This window comes from Pogona vitticeps, chromosome 3, assembly GCF_051106095.1.
Source record: "Pogona vitticeps strain Pit_001003342236 chromosome 3, PviZW2.1, whole genome shotgun sequence".
Classification (NCBI taxonomy): domain Eukaryota; kingdom Metazoa; phylum Chordata; class Lepidosauria; order Squamata; family Agamidae; genus Pogona; species Pogona vitticeps.
The window spans coordinates 117,749,086-117,767,589 of NC_135785.1; the positions used below are offsets into that span (position 1 = coordinate 117,749,086).

Here is an 18,504-nt window from a genome sequence, read left to right on the forward strand (position 1 = left end):
GTGTGGTTAAACGCCCTCGCGTGGAACGGGATTTTTACAACTGTGCTAAACAGCGAGTGGCGTTCTCGTGGGAGTCGCGTGCTTTGGCTCGAGCCTCTTTCGGACAGACTGCTTCTTATTTCGCTGCTAGCGTGGGCAGAAACAACATGAGCATATCTGGGAGGACGGAACAGTGAAAATAAGTTTTAGACCGGCGGGAGGGAATTTGATAGTGGGAGAATTAGGTAACCTTTCCCCGGGTGCAAAATCCATTTGACTCCACCTGCAGTCCTCTATGGACTGATTCCCTAAGCAGTGGTTTCCAACCTGGGGTCCCCAGATGTTCTTGGACTAGTCCTAGAAATAAATTATTTTTTATTGATTTTCTCCTTAAAGCCAGTGTCAGAACATATTTCCAGTTTTGCTCTCTGGTTATTCTCTGCCGACAGATCCTGTGAACTCTGATAGAATCTCTGTAGATTTGTATTTTCTAACATGGGAGGTCAAACTCTTTTTACTTTGGAATCTCCAGGGCCAGATCAACTGTGTTCAATAGTATTGAAGGAACTGGCTGAAGAACTCCCAGAACCACTGTTTATTATTTTCTTGAAATCATGGATGATGAACGAATATTTGAAAGGTGGTCATACAAAGGAGGGGCAGGATTTGGTTTGGATCATCTCAGAGTGCAGGACATGTAACAATAGTCTCAAATTACAGAAAGTCAGATTGTATTTGAATATCAGGGAAAACTTTGTAACTGTTAGAGCAGTATGACAATGGAACCAATTACGCTGGGAGGTAGGTGGTGAGTGCTCCAATACTGGAGGTATTCAAGGGAAAGCTAGACCAGTGGTTCTTAACCTTGGGTTACTCTGGTGTTTTTGGACTGCAACGTCCAGAAGCCTTCACCACTAGCTGTGCTGGCTGGAGTTTCTGGGAGTTGCAGTTCAAAAACACCTGAGTAACCCAAGGTTAAGAACCACTGAGCTAGACAACCATCTGTCAAATATCTATAGATTTGGATTCCTGCACTGAGCACGGGGTTGGACTTGATGGCTTTATAGGCCTCTTCCAACACCATGATTCTATGAACTTTGCAAATGTGGCAGCTTGTGACCATTATCTTTGGTGGTATAGAAGGCTCAGCCGTCATGGGTAGAACCTAGATGACAGTCATTGTTGGGGCAGATGTGGGCACAAATAAGTTCTCACACACATATATACTTACATGCAGGGAGGCAGGCAAGCTACCATTCCCATACTATGTGGAAGAAGGAAAGCAAGCATGAGTGGATCTGGCTACTGAGCTGCAGCATATATGTACATATGCTTAGGGGATCATGGGTAGACTGATCCTGGATCCTCTTCAATAGTGGTTCTTAACCTTTGTTACTCAGGTGTTTTTGAACTGCAACTCCCAGAAACCTCAGCCAGCAGATCTGATGGTGAAGGCTTCTGGGAGTTGCAGTCCAAAAACATCTGAGTGACAAAGGTTAAGAACCAGTGCTCTACAAAAGCACCCTGGTCACATCAGAGGATTTGTTTTCATTCTTATGGGAAAAAATGCTTTGTGGCAAAACTTTGGGGGATGGGGCTCCACCTTGCTTTTGGGTAACATTTTGGGACTTGTTTCACTACTGTTTGCCTGACCTATTGGGAAGAATATCTTTGTTAGGTGGCAATACAATTCTATACATACAGTATTTACTCAATAATTCCTGTGACTGGTTTCATTAGTAATTGTTATTATGGGCTGTATAAATTAAGACTCCAGGACACAATTTGAAAACCACCACGTGCTTGGGCAGATCACTGAAGCTTACATAAATACAAGGGACAACTCTGGCATCTTAAAGATTTAGCTTTCATAGTATAATAAGCTTTTGTGAACTGTACTTCATCAGATACTCCTGGTATTATCCCTAAGTCGGCAAGATGGGAGTAGGAAGGAAGTGAGGCTAAACTGCAATCAGATGCAGAAAGCAGAGTCCACAGAAAGGTCAGGCTTAGGATAAACAAAGGGGGCCATTCACCATACCATCACCTCCGTTCTGTTATGTTAATTAACACCTATAGTGCACTGGGAAATCATAGTTATTCGGTAGCTAACTATTTAACTTCTGGATTACTTGAATTTAGCAGAACCAAGAGACAATCTTGTGGCATTCTAGAGCCCCCGAAGTTTTATTTGATGTCAGTGTTCAGGGACTCCAGCCCGCAAAAGCTCAGGTATGATTCTCATTGCAATGTTTGTAACAAAAGATTTAAAGTTTAAGGCTGGTTTTGCTTCCACAGGCTGACACGTTCCTCTTCTTAGTTCTAATGTAAAAGTTCACACGGGTGTTCCTCTGACGCTCCCTTTGTTGGCGGAGCGCCGATCACCGGCACGTCGCTTTTGCGTAGCTCTAGGTTCCGCCGCTGGGATAGCGGTAGGGGAAAAAAAAAAGGCAACCCGGAAACCTTGTCCTCAGCTGAGCTAACAAGCGTCGAGGGCTGGCCTCAGGCTCTCGCGACTCTTTCATTTCCTGCCTCTATGGCTTCGTAGGGCGGGAGCCCAGTTTTCGCGCGAAGAAAGAAGGTCTCGTGATATTTGGAAAGCGCGCGGTTTTGGAGCGAGGCTGGAGGAGAGACAAACGCGGTCGCGCAGTGGAAGCCCGCGGCGAAGGCATGCCGGTCGAAAACAACAGCAGCTGCAGCAGCAGCGACAGTAGCTGCTCCTCCTCAGCCGGGAGCGACGCAGGTGAGGGCAGGAGTACGGAAAAGGGAAAGGGGGGGGTAGGCATAAAAAGTTGTCCCGGAACATGTGCAGAGTGCGCGTTCTCTGTTTTGTGAAGGGGGTCCTCCCCCCCCCCCCCCACGGAGACCTTCTTTGCGGACAAGTAAGTGTAACCCGGAGATCCGCGAGGAGACAAGAAACAACCCGAGGACTCATAACATTGCGATCCTCGCCGTCGTGGTAGCTACTCGTTACCTCCGGCAATTGCCCGGAGGACCCACCTGACCCCTCTGCACGGATGGAAGGGGAAAAGAGGCGAGAAGCAATGGCGTGGAGGGTGGTGGTGGTGGTGGTCATAATTAGGAGAATCGGAAAGGGTTAGGGTTGCCCGTGGTCCCGGATCCTCTTCCTCAGGGTTGGCGTTTAAAGAGTTCTCCGCAGCAACAATAGAAGAACAAGCGGTGGCGAACGGAGTTTCCCAAGCACTCCTAAAGTTATTTAACCTTTGTTTCCCCTCCCCCTGTTCTTCGTCCAGGCCAATCATCATCATTTTAGAACTGCAGAGTTATACAATCATCATTTTCGTCCTGCGTTTTCTGTGTTTTGTTTTTAAGGACTCCTGCCGGCAGGGATGGGTGGCGAGGAGCCCGGCGCCACCGGTGTGATCACAGCTGCGATGCTGCAGGAGGAGGAGCAGCTGGAGGCAGAAGGAAGAGAAGAGGAAAGGCAGATCATGGAGAAGGTGACTCGGTTATTGTTGGGTGTGCTCCTTGAGAGCTGTTTGGAAAACGTTTCGGTTTGGAGAGTGATCTAGGATGACTAATAAATCGTAACTCACAGGGATGATGCAGGACTGAAAGTTATATGTTGCTGTTTTGTGGTACTGATGCTATCCAAACAAAGTGCTCTTTTGTATTTTTTTTTCTTTTATTTTATTTATTTATTTATTTATTTTATTTCTATCCCGCCTATCTGGTCATACTAGACCACTCTAGGCGGCTTACAATTGGAGCAACAATAAAATTATTAAAAACATTACAAATAGACAAAAATGGAAATCAAAGAATATAAAAGAAAAATCATCAGGGATTATCTGTTGGGAAAGCCTGCCTATACATCAGTGTTTTCAATTGTTTCTTAAAAATGCCCAGCGAGGGAGCCGCGCGAATCTCTTAGCTTGCAACTTGAAAGATTTGCTACAAACATTGCAATGGGAACTGTACAGTTTAGTTATCTCTTGCTGCTTTTGGTGTAGCCTTCAGAATCCTTCAGACTGCTTAGGAACATAAGAGCTATAGTATATCTCCTCAAATGCCTATCTTAGTTCAGCATCCTTCCTCCCACAGTAGCAAGTCAGATCCCTATTGGTAGTCTACAAGTAAAGCACAAGGGTGGGTAGTTCTGGCTATTTCCTGCCTGGTAAGGTACTGGGGTACTTTTATTAGCATTTTTTTAAAATATAGGCTTCTAAAATTTTAATTAAAGGTTCCAAATTTAGGGGTGACTGCATCTTAGGCTTTCTCTTTCCTTGGATAGAAGGATCCTGAGTCGTGGGCCATATGTTTTGTAGCAACAAGTTGAGGGAAGCTATATCTTTTCTTGCCTAATTTCCCAGCTCACCCAACTACTCCAGAGCTTTTTGTCTCGTTTCTTGATTAGTGAAAGCAGAGGGGTATCGTAATGATTTTTTTTTATTTAGGTACTGTTGTTGGCTTGTGGAAGAAGATACAGTAAATCATTTATCTGCCAGGTTGAAAACATTCCTGTTTCCCTTCTTCCCTTCACTCTTAGTCCAGCTCAGTCATGATACTGAGATTTAAGAAACAGGATGTTTTGTAAGAAGCGGAATTGTCTGTAGAAAGTGGAAAGGCAGAGATCATCCTTAGAAAGGTCAAATTGTAATTGCAGCTCTCTGATAGTTTCATACCATTGATCTTAAGAGCAGGAAGTGGTACCTCCCAACCAGTCTTCTCCTTTGAAATGATTCTGAATAGGCCTGCCTCTGAATAATACTCTTTCTGGTAGCTCAGTGTCACATGCCCGTGTGGCCTGGTTTCTTAAGCATAAATAGCTGGCGGACTCTCCTGCTTTGTTGGATAAGGCAGGGTAGATTCTACAGTTAGATCAAGAATGATCTAGTTTAACTAAGGCAGTAAATCACAAAAAATGATGGGAGTTCACATAAGGTTTTCCAAGGGAATTGGAATTCTTCTGTGTTCCTGGAGAGGTTTGCTCTGGCCATGGTGACACATGCCTTAGTTGTATCCCAGCCGAATTCCCATAACACGTTCTATGTGGGACTATATATAGAAAGTGTTGGGAAACTTCAGCGGATCCAAAACACAGATCAAATTGCTAACTGGGACTGACCGCAGGGATCGCATCAGTACCACCACCGCCCTGTTACAGCAGCTCCACTGGCAGTTCATCAGTTTCAAGGCACAGTTCAAAGTGCTGGTTCTAATCTGTAAAGCCCTGAACAGCTTAGATCCAAGCCATTTAAAAGACTGCATCTCTTTCTATGAGCCTGTCCAGGAATTAAGACCATCCAGGGAGGTCTTTCACTCAGTCCTGCCACCTTCACAGGTGCATTTGGTGGAGATGCTGGGGTAGGCCTTCTGTGTTGCAACTCCTAGATTTGGGAACTCCCTCCCACAGGAGGCCAGGCTGGCCCTATTTTTGCTATCTTTCCACACAGCAAAAGACTTCTGTTTAGGGAAACTTTCCCTTAGTGACTGGTTGCCTTTGGGGGGGGGGGTGTTAAGTGGATTGTTGTGTTTTACTGCTTTGAATGTGTTTTTGTTTACCACTTTTTAGTGTGGGTAAACTAACACTAATGTTTATGTGCCATCTTCTCCAAGTACTCATATCAAATCTGTTTAATTAATCTATTAATGACGTATTCTTTATTAATTTGGTTACCCCCACTCTTGCCTCGCCTTATGTTGCTGTTTGCTTGTTTTTTAATCACACATGTACACGTTAAACACTCATGTTATTTGTTGCATAATAAAAGCCTTTTTTTAAAAAAAGGCTCAGCAGTTAAGAGTATGCATATCAGTCAAAAGTACGCATAATCTACTTAGTGTTTGGTCCAAATCCTCAGGCCACAAAATTAGAAACTGAGCCCATTGCTTAAAACTTGGAATGCTAGCAACAGTTGTGGTATAAAGTTTGTTGTGGATGTCAGCACTATAATCCATTTGTAAAACTATAATTGGAGGTCCCAACTGGATGCATTTCCAGCCTGGATTGGACCACTAATTCACAGAAGATGCAATGGCGGTGAAGTAAACTTTCTTTGACACCATCACTGTCACATGGTAGGCACATTACTGCACAGTAATATGCATTAGTGTACTCATGTAACAGAAGTCTTTTCCTGTGTGGAAGGATAGCTTTGCTGGAAATGTGATGCTTCCAGGAAACTAGGAAGTGTAGTTGTAACTGTAGGCTCCTAATGGCAATCAACACATTTCCAGTGGTTGGAGAAAACTTTTGAGTTAAATTATTATTTTGCTGTTGGATTAAGCAGATGGTCTAAAAAGATGGTTGCAATAGCATAACCAGATACTGCTGACATTTATAGGCAATTGCTGTTTCATTGTCTTGTAGGCTCGCATGTCCTGGGACAGAGATTCAAGTGAAATGCGTTACAAGAGGCTTCAACACTTGCTTGAAAAAAGCAATATCTACTCAAAATTCTTGCTGACCAAAATGGAACAGCAGCAATTGGAGGTAAATGAAAAACTAAAGACAAAGCATCTGACACAGCATGTTCCAAGAAATATTTGTATGCACAGAATCTCTGTCTAGTTATCTGTTATTGTGGTTGTAAAACCTGGTGTGAAATGTCCCATTTTATTCTTTTGAGTTCATAACAGAGGTTTAGCCTGATAATTAAAGTTAGAGATGATTTTACCCAAGTATCAGTATGTTAGGAATTATTTTTTAACCTATCTGCACCTATTAATGTTAGTTGTTTGTGACTTTAGTTACCTATTGGAAGTTTCTATACTGCTTTTATTGTTTACATACAATAATTCAGGATAGCTTGAAGCAACAGAGTAGCAGAAGAAACAAGAGTTTATACGTAGTTTATAGAAACTAAAAAAAATCCAGAGGGCCCCATCACTGAGAAAAGAAACACACCCTTTCTTCAGTTGCCACTCACCTCAGATCATGGGAAAACCTGTAGAATGTCTTAATTGCTATAAAAGCATTTAGCTGTGGTGGAGGAATGGCACACAAAATGAATGTTGGAAAGCCATTGAATGGCAAGTGCTCCCAACTTGACAGACTTCAATCCAGTTTTTATTCCTAATCCGGGCTCATCCACAGAGTTACAGGGGAATGGCTGGTCCCGCTCCTCCCTTGTTGCTTTGTTCATGTAAGCAGCAATGGAGAGGTTTTTTGCTCACTTGCGTGGTCCACACAGGGGCAAGCACTTAAAAATTGGGGGGTTTGCTTGCGTGCAGAGCCTATGAGTGAACAGGGGACGGATTTAGCCATTTGCTTGTTATCCTGTTGATGATCTTGCCTTAGAGAATGACTGAATAGGGTTTATGTCTGAACATAAAATATTCATGCAGAGGTGCCCAGACTTTTGTTTTCTTACTATTATGAACTTGAATCCCTGTACGTTTTCAACTTCATTGTGCTATGTACTTTAGCCTCTGTGTGAGGTATTTTTCTTGATAAACAGAAACTTGTACAGTATTCTTTTTTTTAAAGGAGCAACAAAAGAAAGAAAAACTAGAAAAAAAGAAAGGAACATCAGATATTTCAAAGGTAAATTAGACTTGGAAGATTAGATTAATGTTGAATGAACCATCAGGGCAAAAAATGTTCACTTGACTTTGCTCAGATATGCAACACTGCAGCTTAATTTTCCTTGGTTGCAATCTGAATTCCTATGTATGAATGGAAAATATTTCCGCATATGCCTTGGCCCATGTTGATATTTTGTCCAGCCCGTTGCACGGGGGGGATGCAGGGGTCTGTGCATACGGGCGGGTAGGGGGTGCATGCATTTGTGCGGGTGGGCATCCATCCATGCGGGTGGGCGGGAGCGTGTTCATGCATGCGCGTACACGCATGCTCCTTCGGCCCTCAAAAATATTGTAAATGTATTATGTGGCCTTCCATGTGAAAAATTTGGAGATCTCTGAGTTACAGATTAGATTACCACAACATGTTTTATCTTTTTAAGGAGAGCTAGAAAAAAACAGCTAGCATTGAATATAGTAGCCATTCTTTTGACAGATGTGGAATGATATTCCTGCATGTCACTAGTTTTGAGCCAACTGCATTTTCCACCAGTTTCTTTCTAGGCTGGCATTTGCTTTTTTAAATGCTCTGTGGCTTGGGTCCTGATGATGTCAAAGAATGTTTCCATACACATATATTTCACCCTATTCCCAACCTTTAGGATTTTTTAAAATGTCAATTAGCAGGACATTTTCAGTAACAATCTAAGTACTCTGGAACACTTCCGTGAACAATATGGGGTACACCTACTGTATTCAATTCCTTACGTTTTTCTGAAGATATTTACACACAAAATCCTTACACATTTCCTAAATTCCAGGAAGCTTTTTGGACATTGTTAATTAGAATTTGTGGGCAGCTTCAGTAGGAAAAAAATGGTTTTGTTTGTTTCCAGATTTTGTAGTTGGTTTATTTTTCTCTTGTAATTTTTGATCTCTCTTCTGCTTTACAGATGTGTTGGTTTTATTTGTGAGACACTGTAATGCTGTGGTTGACTAGCACCATTTATAGTATTTAAAGTGCTTACTCAAGTTCCTTTATGTAACTTTGATATGAGTTTAGGCATGCTGTAACTTTTAAGTATGGCCTAAATCCAATTACTAGTCCAAACTAGATTAGGCCTGTTGGAATCAGTTGCTGAATGGTAAATCATTTTACTTTCCTGTTGATTTCATGGGCCTGTTCTAGTTGGGACTAGCAGTTTGATTTAGTTCGAAGACAGTCAAGCTTTCTTTAAAAAAAATGCTGTTTAAGGAAATGTTTGTGGACGGGGTTTTAAAAAAATAATTTTCAGAGACGTTATAGGTGAAATGGTTGTGTTCATTTTTTCCTGAGAGCCAGTGTGGTGTAGTGGTTAGAAAGATGGACTGAGATTCAGGAAACCTAGGTTTAAGTACCTGCTCAGCCATGGAAATTCACTGGGAAGGGGTTTGGCAATGATAAAACCACTCCTTAATATCTCCCATATGTTGAGAACCCTTTTGGGTTCACTGTAAATCAAATGCAGCTTGATAGCACATAAAATAACCTAAGTTGTCCCTAGTAATAATTTAAATTGTCATTATTCTGAGAGATATAAATAAGCATGTTGGTTTTTCTTCCAAATACTTCGCTTTTTAGAATGAAAAACTGTCTGGAGGCAAGTTGGGTAAGTCATATGAAATACTAAGTATTAACCTACTTTCTTATTTTATCTAATAAGTTCAGTTGTTGAAGCCTATATAATGTTTTGTTGCAGTTGCGAAAAGAAAGAGGACCAGAGAAGACAGAACATACAATATCTCTGAAGTCATGTCAAAAGAGGTAAATCGATGCAGGCCCTTCCAGCACTCCTCCTGGGCAGGAACTTCACTCGCGTTACCTGCTGAGTTTCATTTTTAAATTGTTTCAGTTTCAGTTTCTTCTGATACACTTTTTGGCGCATATTGTGGATACTGAAGCTCTGTTCCACCTTGATAAACTGGAGATTTTTAAAAGAATGAAATGTTAGTAGAAGATACTGTGCTTGGTACTTTCTAAGCTGTGACACTGCTCACTGAGGGGAATTTATTTTTGTTAAAGCATAATAATCATGCACATGATCTACTTTTTATCAGAGTTTGTACCTGTGCCTGAAGGAGCCTTTAAAAGCCCCATTTTTCCTCTTCCTTGGGGATGTATATGAACAAATCATAAATGTATGTGCTCTCTTCTGTTCTTTATATGTTTTTCTTTTGATGTATTTTTATCTAAAAGTCTGTGACTTTTAAGTTGCTAAATTCATTTAAAATTCTAAACAAGTAATTCCATTTTTGAACTTTCTTTTTTATTAGGAAATCTTGTCAGCAGCTAAAAAAACCAAAGTTGAAAATGATCAGGTACGTCAGCTGTATTGAAATCTCATTAGTAAATTTGGGTTGCGTGGGAAATCATGTACTTCAGGTTATCACCAACTGTAATCTTACTTAAGAATACTGTATGGAAATCTTTTTTGGACAACTGCAAAGATTGTTATTTTTTTATGACAAGTTTTTATACGTAGATATATGTATTAATTTGTATTGAAATAAAGCTATTGAACATGGAAATAAAACTCTTTATCTTCCTCGTTTCACTCCTAATCAAAATATGAATTATTTAATGTAGAATATGATTTTACTTACCCAATTGTTAAAAGCCTAGCTTTTAAAGTATATGGGATAGGCTCACATTAAAATGGTCCTCATCCTGGGTATGTCTAAAAGTAAATCTTTTAATTTGTCAAAAGTGGACTTAATCCATTCAATCTCTTAAGGTGCCAGAAGGTTTTTGTCTTTTTTCTATTTATCCTTTTCCCCCCTTTGGATTTTGCTTGATATGCCTGCACAGTCTAACACAGTTGTCACTTCTAAAACCACAGATTAATCTGTTGTGGCACCTTAAAAAACAAATACATATATTGTGACATAATGCTAAAATTTTAAATAATTTAAGATACAACAAGAGAGCTTTTAAAATAGTGTCTTAGTAGCCATCCTGTTTAGAACTGAGACCCTGCATCAGCAAGGAGAATCTGTGACATTAGCTTTCCTATTACGCGTTACACTCCTAGAACAAGTTTTAAGAGTACAGTGCAAGGGTGCTATTGCTTTCAAACAGTACAAAGTCAGATTACTTGTAGCAGTACGTAATTGTTGCCTGTGCAGTATAATGATCTGATGAAGTGTACCGTATTTTTTTTTGTATAAGACTATATTTTTATCTAAAATCTTTAGACTAAAAATTGAGGGTTGTCTTATACATGGAAGTAAGCTGAGGAGAGTACAAAAACAAGTGGAGGGGAAAGCAGGGATCAAATTGTTCCTGCAGGGCTTTGATCCCTGCTTTCCCCTCCACTTGCTAATCCTTAGCAAAAGGAAATCGTGGATCAAAGCGCTGCAGGATCGCTTTGATCCCTGCTTTCCCCTCTGCTAAGTCCCATGGGAGGGGGTAAAAATCAAAGCAATCCCGTGGCTGTATAAGGGGGAATGGGATAAAAACAATCATACAGTTGTGGGATTGCTTTGATTCCTTTCCCCCTCTTGCTAAGTCCTGCAGGGCTTAGCATGAAGGGAGAAAGCAGGGATCAAAGCTATCCTGCAGCGCTTTGATCTTTTTCCCCTATACTTGCTAAGCCTCACTTAGATTTCTTAATTTTGGGTGAGAAATGTAGGGGCGTCTTATACACGGAAAAATACAGTATGTTGTACTTTCTTTAGGTTATCTGCTTCCATAATTTTGATAGAGTTGTGTGTGTGTTTTTAACACCTCACCTACCAATGCCTTTCTTAGGCTTAACCAGGGATGTTGGCAAGTCTTTGGGCCCAAGTCCAAGTCTTGAGTTGTCCCCCCCCCCCCCCCCGAGGCATGAGACTCCCTGGGCGTGAAGAGTTGAACTGCATATGCACTGCTCACCTGATAGGCTGGTAAATGCTCAGAGATAGCAGACCTGGAAGAGAAGCCAGGGAGGTGTGCGCATGTGCAGAGATAGTGGGCCGACTTCCCTTCCTGAAGCCAGTCCCTGCCTCTGCACATGTGCCAGCCTATCAGCTGGGCAGCGGGTGTGTAGGCGGAGGCAGCAGCCAGCTCCTGAAAGGGAAACTGGGCCTCCTGCCTCTGAGGATGATGGCAGTGGCAGCAGGTAGGGGAGCCCCATTCCTAATAGAGACTCGAACACAACTTGGAAAAATGGTTCTGAGTCAGAGACTCATATCTGAGTCATGTTGTTGGTGTGACTTAAGTCAGACTCGACAGCAAGACAATTGCAATTTGCAAGTCCCCATCCCTGGGCTTAACTATCAGCAGTAAAGTTGCTTGAAGAAATGAGTGCCAACTTTTAAGTCCTGCTAAACATGCTTATGAAACAATTGGTTGTCTCTATAACCTTTCTCTTGTAGACAGAAAGCTCTTCCCTGAAACTCAGTCCAGAAGAACTCCAGAACAATGAGGATTCCAACAGCATTATTAAGGACAGACTGGCTCAGGCAGTGCGCCACAGCGCTAAGCACTTCGTTGACCCAGTACGAACATTTAACGGACAGCCCGTACCTTTTCATCAGCCAAAGCTCTTCACTGGAGGTGTCATGAGGTGGTACCAAGTTGAAGGCATGGAATGGCTCAAGGTATGAATTTTTATTTTACCCAAATAAAACAGTAAATGATGCTGGTGTCATTTACTGTTGATGTTCCCAGTTGACTGGCCACTGGATGCTGTTTCCTGCTGCTGGCAAATACACATGGCAGTGACCCCAGAATGGTACTATCTGGATGGGTAGTGCAATATGGTCTAGCAGTCTTTATGTCATAAACTCGTAATCTTTTTTTGCCTGCTGCTTGCCTCCTATTGACAGAGTACTGTGGCCCGAATCAGAACTGGTACAGAACAATGGCCAAGGTATCTGAAATGGCTTCATGTGATGCTCATGTTGACTGTAGTTAATGTCTGTTTCATTTCCAGTGGCCACTGCATGCAGAGATTTGGATATTTAGTAAAGAGAAGCATCATGGCAATAATTATCACTCATAGTTTGCCTGTACATTTTGAAACTCAGGTTATTAATATTGATCATAATATCCATCAAGTACTTCTTGAAAATAGGACATCTATATTCAGATAAACATTGAATGAGCAATGAGTGAAGAGTTGAATATATATTTTAAGCCAGGATTCAGATTTTATTGGGCATCCATTAAGCATGTATTCATAAAGCATCTCTTGGAAATAGAAATTGGGCCATCTCAGATTAAAAATTAGCTCCATGTGACTGAAATTTCTTTCTGAGGAAGTTCAGTTTGGTTCCAATCCTACTGATCTTTAAATATGCTGAAAAGCTATTTATTTATCAGTTCATTGATGACCAGTAGTGGATCTTATTATTGCATGAGTTGTTTTGTATGTTTTATTTGCCTTCATTTGTGGCAATTTTACTTTTTTAAAATAATGTACAGTATTGCTTTAAGGGCTCCACTGGGTGGGGAAATTATTCCATAAATATTCTTAATAAATAAACAGTAATTTTGTTTTTTTGCAGATGCTCTGGGAGAATGGCATTAACGGCATTTTGGCTGATGAGATGGGCTTAGGAAAAACAATCCAGTGTATTGCAACGGTAGCTTTGATGATAGAGAGAGGGGTTTCTGGGCCGTTCCTGGTTTGTGGGCCTCTGTCTACACTTCCTAACTGGATGGCAGAATTCAGAAGGTTCACTCCTGAGGTAAAGGATCTTTAAAAATAACAAAACAAATTCAGTGGAACAATTACATCCAGCGATGATGGCAGACACTTGTCCTGGTTACATGTATATTCCAAGAGCCCTTCCCCCGAGCTGGAATAAATAAAAGAAGGATGATATTTTTAATAATACTGTAATAAAAAAGAAATTAAATGATACCAGTGTTATAAGTTGTATCGGCAGGGTCAATACATGCTGCCTACTTAAAAGGCAGTGCCCCACAGTCATTTATACCAAGAATCTAATATAAGAAGGGTGAGCAACTTCCGTGGGGCTGTGGGCCAATTTTCAGGATGGCTCTACACTTAAACAGAAGTGAGCAAAGTACAGTAGAATACCCTGTTATATTTTATTATGGTAATTCTGGCTATTTTAGAAATAAAAAATTCTGTGCAAATACCTTTAGACTTAATTATAATATGATTAATTTGAATTCATTAAAGATTATTTCATCATGTTCCCCAAGTCCACTGAGGTGTAGTTAAATATGTATTAACATTAATAAAAGGTATTATTGATTATAGACTGGATTTAATTAATTACAATGCAATTTAAAATCAGTTGCGCAAGTCATACACTTCCAATTTGTTTATTGTAGTAGAATCAGCAGCAGTAGCAACAAGCTGCAAAAGTGAGGAAGAGGCTTGGAAGTTGCAGTTTTCTTTAAATAAATAGATTAAAACTTTAAAGCTTGAATTGAACAAGGTTTAAGGAAGGGGAGTACTGTAATGTAAGGTGTCTGCTTTAAAGACTAGCAACAAGCTTACAAGTAATCCTTGTTGTTTACTTGAGTGTTATAGTCTAGTAGTGTGACAGTGAATTCTAAGGGCAAATTGTGATGTCATTTTTTAAAAATAAAATATTTGGGGGAGGTTTGGAGTGTTTGGGGTGCTAACATGTGTGCTATGCTTTGCTCTAGTATCTGGGGACACCATTTTTCCTAAGTAGAAATAATATCCTTTGCCTAACTCAAGAGCAAAAAGAGAGATGGTAGGGAGTGTGGGACTGAATCTGCATGTGTGTGCAGTGAAGGGATTGTAACCCCTGTGTCGCTAGAAAGTCTGAAGAATCTGACAAGCAGCTGCTATTGATGAGGAAGGAAGTAGAAAATACAAAGCTTTTCTTTATTTGTTGTTCATTCAAGGCACGTTGACAGTGGCATTTTGCCCAAGAGTTCAGGCAGTGTTCGTTTCAGAATTTTGGGAGATTGAATGTTCCCTTCAACATCACATGAAGCTACTCTTGTACTACTGTGTAGGAATAGTCAGTAAGAACTAGCATTAATTTTTGGTCCTTATTTGAACTGTGTTCAAGATCCCAAACATAGTAAAAATAGGGCTTAGTTTGATTACATAGCATATTAAAGAAAATAACCTCTGTGGCTTGCTTGTCCCTTTGCAGTTTTGAATTAGGTGGGAGGAAATGTTTCACTTGCTAGTCTGGATGTAAAACATGATTAATGCAAATCCTTTTCAAACTATACTTTCTCATGTCTTCGTTTGGTCACCTCCTAACAGTAGCTGCTTGGTGAATGAATGATAAATGGGAAAATGGATTGAGTGACTTTTTTGGCATAGTTCTGGGTTAGCTTTGCATACATTTTTACTTATACATACTTTAAAAAATGATTTCAGATTCCTATAATGCTGTACCATGGGACCCAGCAAGAACGGCGTACGTTGGTTCATAAAATTCGAAGGAAAGAAGGCTCACTGAATATTCAGCCAGTCGTCATCACCTCTTTTGAAATAGCCATGAGAGACAGAAATTCCCTTCAGGTGTGAATCTGAAATGGTGCTTTACATAAAACCATATATGAATACGGATAAGTATGGGCATTTCTAAAAAGCTGCATCAGAAAGCCATTCAGAATCAAACATTTGCAATGGGGAGGAACCTTATCATTGTCGTGGTGCCTCAATAAGAGGCCCTTGCAATTACTTCTAAGTAGTTAAACTGAATTTTTTTTGTCCAAAAATAATCAGTTGCTAGTAATCAGTAATCAAAAACATCTCCTTGATAGTTACGCAGTACTGCTTTCATATGAGTTGAAAGCTTGCATACATTTTGCTCAGGATTTATCCCTTTACCTTTACAATGACTATTTATAGTGATAATATTCAACTTTTGTTAAGTTGCACAAAGAAATGATTCCCAGAAATCTGTCATTCCTTGTCTAGGAACTGACTTTTCAGAAAAAAGTAAACAGATGAAGCTCTGGCAAAAGGCAAAGAGGTTCTACTCCAGATACTTCCAGACTGAGAGCTTGCTGGGAACCCTCAAAAAGCATAGTGCTGCAATTCTTCCCCCCTCCCTTTTTTTCCTGAACTGATTTTGTTCTGATAAGAAAAGAGGATAGGAAAACAGGACTGTAAATTAAAAATGTCATTTGTCATTTGGGCCTCTTACAAAAGTGCACTCCATTGTGCACTTGGAGTCAACATGTCAAGTAGTCTGTATACTGATTTCTCTGTTTGGAGGTGTGAAGGGAACCTTGGCCGATTTGCTTGTTTACAGGGTAGCAGTGTGATGGGCTGGGTGGTGTATGTAGTGAACCTGTGCAGGAGCTTGAAGGAGGAGGGAGGGTGGAGGAATGAAAAAGGAAAGAGGAGCCCAGAAGTTTGTGAGAAAGAAGAAGAAAAAATGATGAAAAGTGGGTTTATAGAATTAAGCAAATGTTAAAACTAGGGAGAAAGATAAGGAACTTGTGGGTATGAATTAATTGGTTGTTGTAACTGAAGAAGAAGGCATTTCTCTTGGAGACAGTGTGTCATGTTAGAAGGCTGTATTAATATTTTTCCTGCGCCTCAAAGAGGCTGAAAACTTTAAATTGCCCCCACTAAGGTGGAGATATGATAGCACTTTTGAAATACTTGAAAAGTGGCCACAGAAGAGGGGCAGGATGTGTTCCAGATCATCCCAGAGTGCATAACGTGTAATAGTGGGCTCAAGCTACGAAAAGCTAGGTTTAGGCTGAATATCAGGAAAAACTTCTTAACTGTTAAAGCAGCATGACAGTAGAATTGGTTACCTCGGGAGGTGGTGAGCATTACAGTGTTGGAGGCATTCAAGAGAAAACTGGATAACCATCTATCGGATGTCCTTTGATTTGGATTCCTGCATTGACTTGATGGCCTATACACCCCTTCCAAATCAAATTACAGTGGTGCCTCGCATAGCGAGGTTAATTGGTTCCAAAAAAAACATCGTTATGGGAAAACATCGTTAAGTGAAACGTGTTTTCCCATAGAGATGCATTGAAAACCGGATAATCCGTTCCAATAGGAATGGATTATCCGGTTTTCTCCCCCACTATCGGGCGCAGCCCTTTGGGAGAAGCCTCGGGGGAGGGGGGGAAGACGGCATCGGCTCCTGCCTTCTCCCCCACCACCTGGCTTCTCCCAAAGGGCTGCCCCGACTGTGCTTGCAGCAGCGGAAGAGGTGCCCGGTGGAGGAGAAGGCAGGAGCCGATCTGTCATTTCTCCTCCACCGGGCACCTGCTGCTGCAAGCACAGTCGGGGCAGTCCTTTGGGAGAAGCCGGGCTGCTCCGAAGAAAGGCAGAAGCCCATCCGATCTCCCCTCGCAACCATCGGGAGCAGCGGGAGAAGCTGCCCGGTGTGGAGGGGGGGAGATCGGATGGGCTTCTGCCTTTCTTCGGAGCAGCCCGGCTCCTCCCAAAGGGCTGCCCCGAAGTTGCTTGCAGCAGCGGAAGAGGTGCCCGGTGGAGGAGAAGGCAGGAGCCGATCTGTCATTTCTCCTCCACCGGGCACCTCTTCTGCTGCTGCAAGCACAGTCGGGGCAGTCCTTTGGGAGAAGCCGGGCTGCTCCGAAGAAAGGCAGAAGCCCATCCGATCTCCCCTCGCAACCATCGGGAGCAGCGGGAGAAGCTGCCCGGTGTGGAGGGGGGGGAGATTGGATGGGCTTCTGCCTTTCTTCGGAGCAGCCCGGCTTCTCCCAAAGGACTGCCCCGACTGTGCTTGCAGCAGCAGAAGAGGTGCCCGGTGGAGGAGAAATGACAGATCGGCTCCTGCCTTCTCCTCCACAGGGCACCTCTTCCGCTGCTGCAAGCACAGTCGGCCATGCCTCCCACCCTTCTCAAGCCGCAGGAGGTGGGTGGTGGGTGGGAGGCATAGCCGGACTCCTCGCCAGGCACCGCGGCTCGGATCCGATCTGAGCCGCGGTGCCTGCCAAGGAGTCCGGCTATGCTTCCCACCCCCACCCCCACCTCCTTCGGCTTGAGAAGGGGGAGGCATGGCCGGACTCCTCGCCAGGCACCGCGGCTCCGATCCGATCTGAGCCGCGGTGCCTGCCAAGGAGTCCGGCTATGCTTCCCACCCCCACCCCCACCTCCTGCGGCTTGAGAAGGGGGAGGCATGGCCGGACTCCTCGCCAGGCACCGCGGCTCCGATCCGATCTGAGCCGCGGTGCCTGCCAAGGAGTCCGGCTATGCTTCCCACCCCCACCCGCACCTCCTTCGGCTTGAGAGGGGAGGGAGGCATGGCTGGACTCCTCGCCAGGCACCGCGGCTCCGATCCGATCTGAGCCGCGGTGCCTGCCAAGGAGTCCGGCCATGCCTCCCCCTTCTCAAGCCGAAGGAGGTGGGGGTGGGGGTGGGAAGCATAGCCGGACTCCTTGGCAGGCACCGCGGCTCCGATCGGATCGGAGCCGCGGTGCCTGGCGAGGAGTCCGGCCATGCCTCCCCCTTCTCAAGCCGAAGGAGGTGGGGGTGGGGGTGGGAAGCATAGCCGGACTCCTTGGCAGGCACCGCGGCTCCGATCGGATCGGAGCCGCGGTGCCTGGCGAGGAGTCCGGCCATGCCTCCCCCTTCTCAAGCCGAAGGAGGTGGGGGTGGGGGTGGGAAGCATAGCCGGACTCCTTGGCAGGCACCGTGGCTCCGATCGGATCGGAGCCGCGGTGCCTGGCGAGGAGTCCGGCCATGCCTCCCCCTTCTCAAGCCGAAGGAGGTGCGGGTGGGGGTGGGAAGCATAGCCGGACTCCTTGGCAGGCACCGCGGCTCCGATCGGATCGGAGCCGCGGTGCCTGGCGAGGAGTCCGGCCATGCCTCCCCCTTCTCAAGCCGAAGGAGGTGGGGGTGGGGGTGGGAAGCATAGCCGGACTCCTTGGCAGGCACCGCGGCTCCGATCGGATCTGAGCCGCGGTGCCTGGCGAGGAGTCCGGCCATGCCTCCCCCTTCTCAAGCCGAAGGAGGTGGGGGTGGGGGTGGGAAGCATAGCCGGACTCCTTGGCAGGCACCGCGGCTCCGATCCGATCTGAGCCGCGGTGCCTGGCGAGGAGTCCGGCCATGC

General features: G+C 43.6%; 1 protein-coding gene across 1 annotated transcript in view; it reads left to right on the forward strand.

Annotated features, from left to right (window-relative positions):
* The first annotated feature begins 2,523 nt into the window (after window positions 1-2,523).
* The window catches only part of HELLS (helicase, lymphoid specific), a 35,121-nt gene continuing 19,140 nt past the window's right edge, over window positions 2,524-18,504 (forward strand). The window contains exons 1-10 of the mRNA XM_072994913.2: window positions 2,524-2,722; window positions 3,313-3,440; window positions 6,314-6,436; window positions 7,433-7,489; window positions 9,089-9,116; window positions 9,207-9,271; window positions 9,781-9,825; window positions 11,863-12,087; window positions 12,997-13,179; window positions 14,832-14,975. Of these exons, the coding sequence (XP_072851014.2) occupies window positions 2,650-2,722; window positions 3,313-3,440; window positions 6,314-6,436; window positions 7,433-7,489; window positions 9,089-9,116; window positions 9,207-9,271; window positions 9,781-9,825; window positions 11,863-12,087; window positions 12,997-13,179; window positions 14,832-14,975 (1,071 nt within the window). The 5' untranslated portion in view covers window positions 2,524-2,649. The remainder of the gene's footprint in view (window positions 2,723-3,312; window positions 3,441-6,313; window positions 6,437-7,432; window positions 7,490-9,088; window positions 9,117-9,206; window positions 9,272-9,780; window positions 9,826-11,862; window positions 12,088-12,996; window positions 13,180-14,831; window positions 14,976-18,504) is intronic.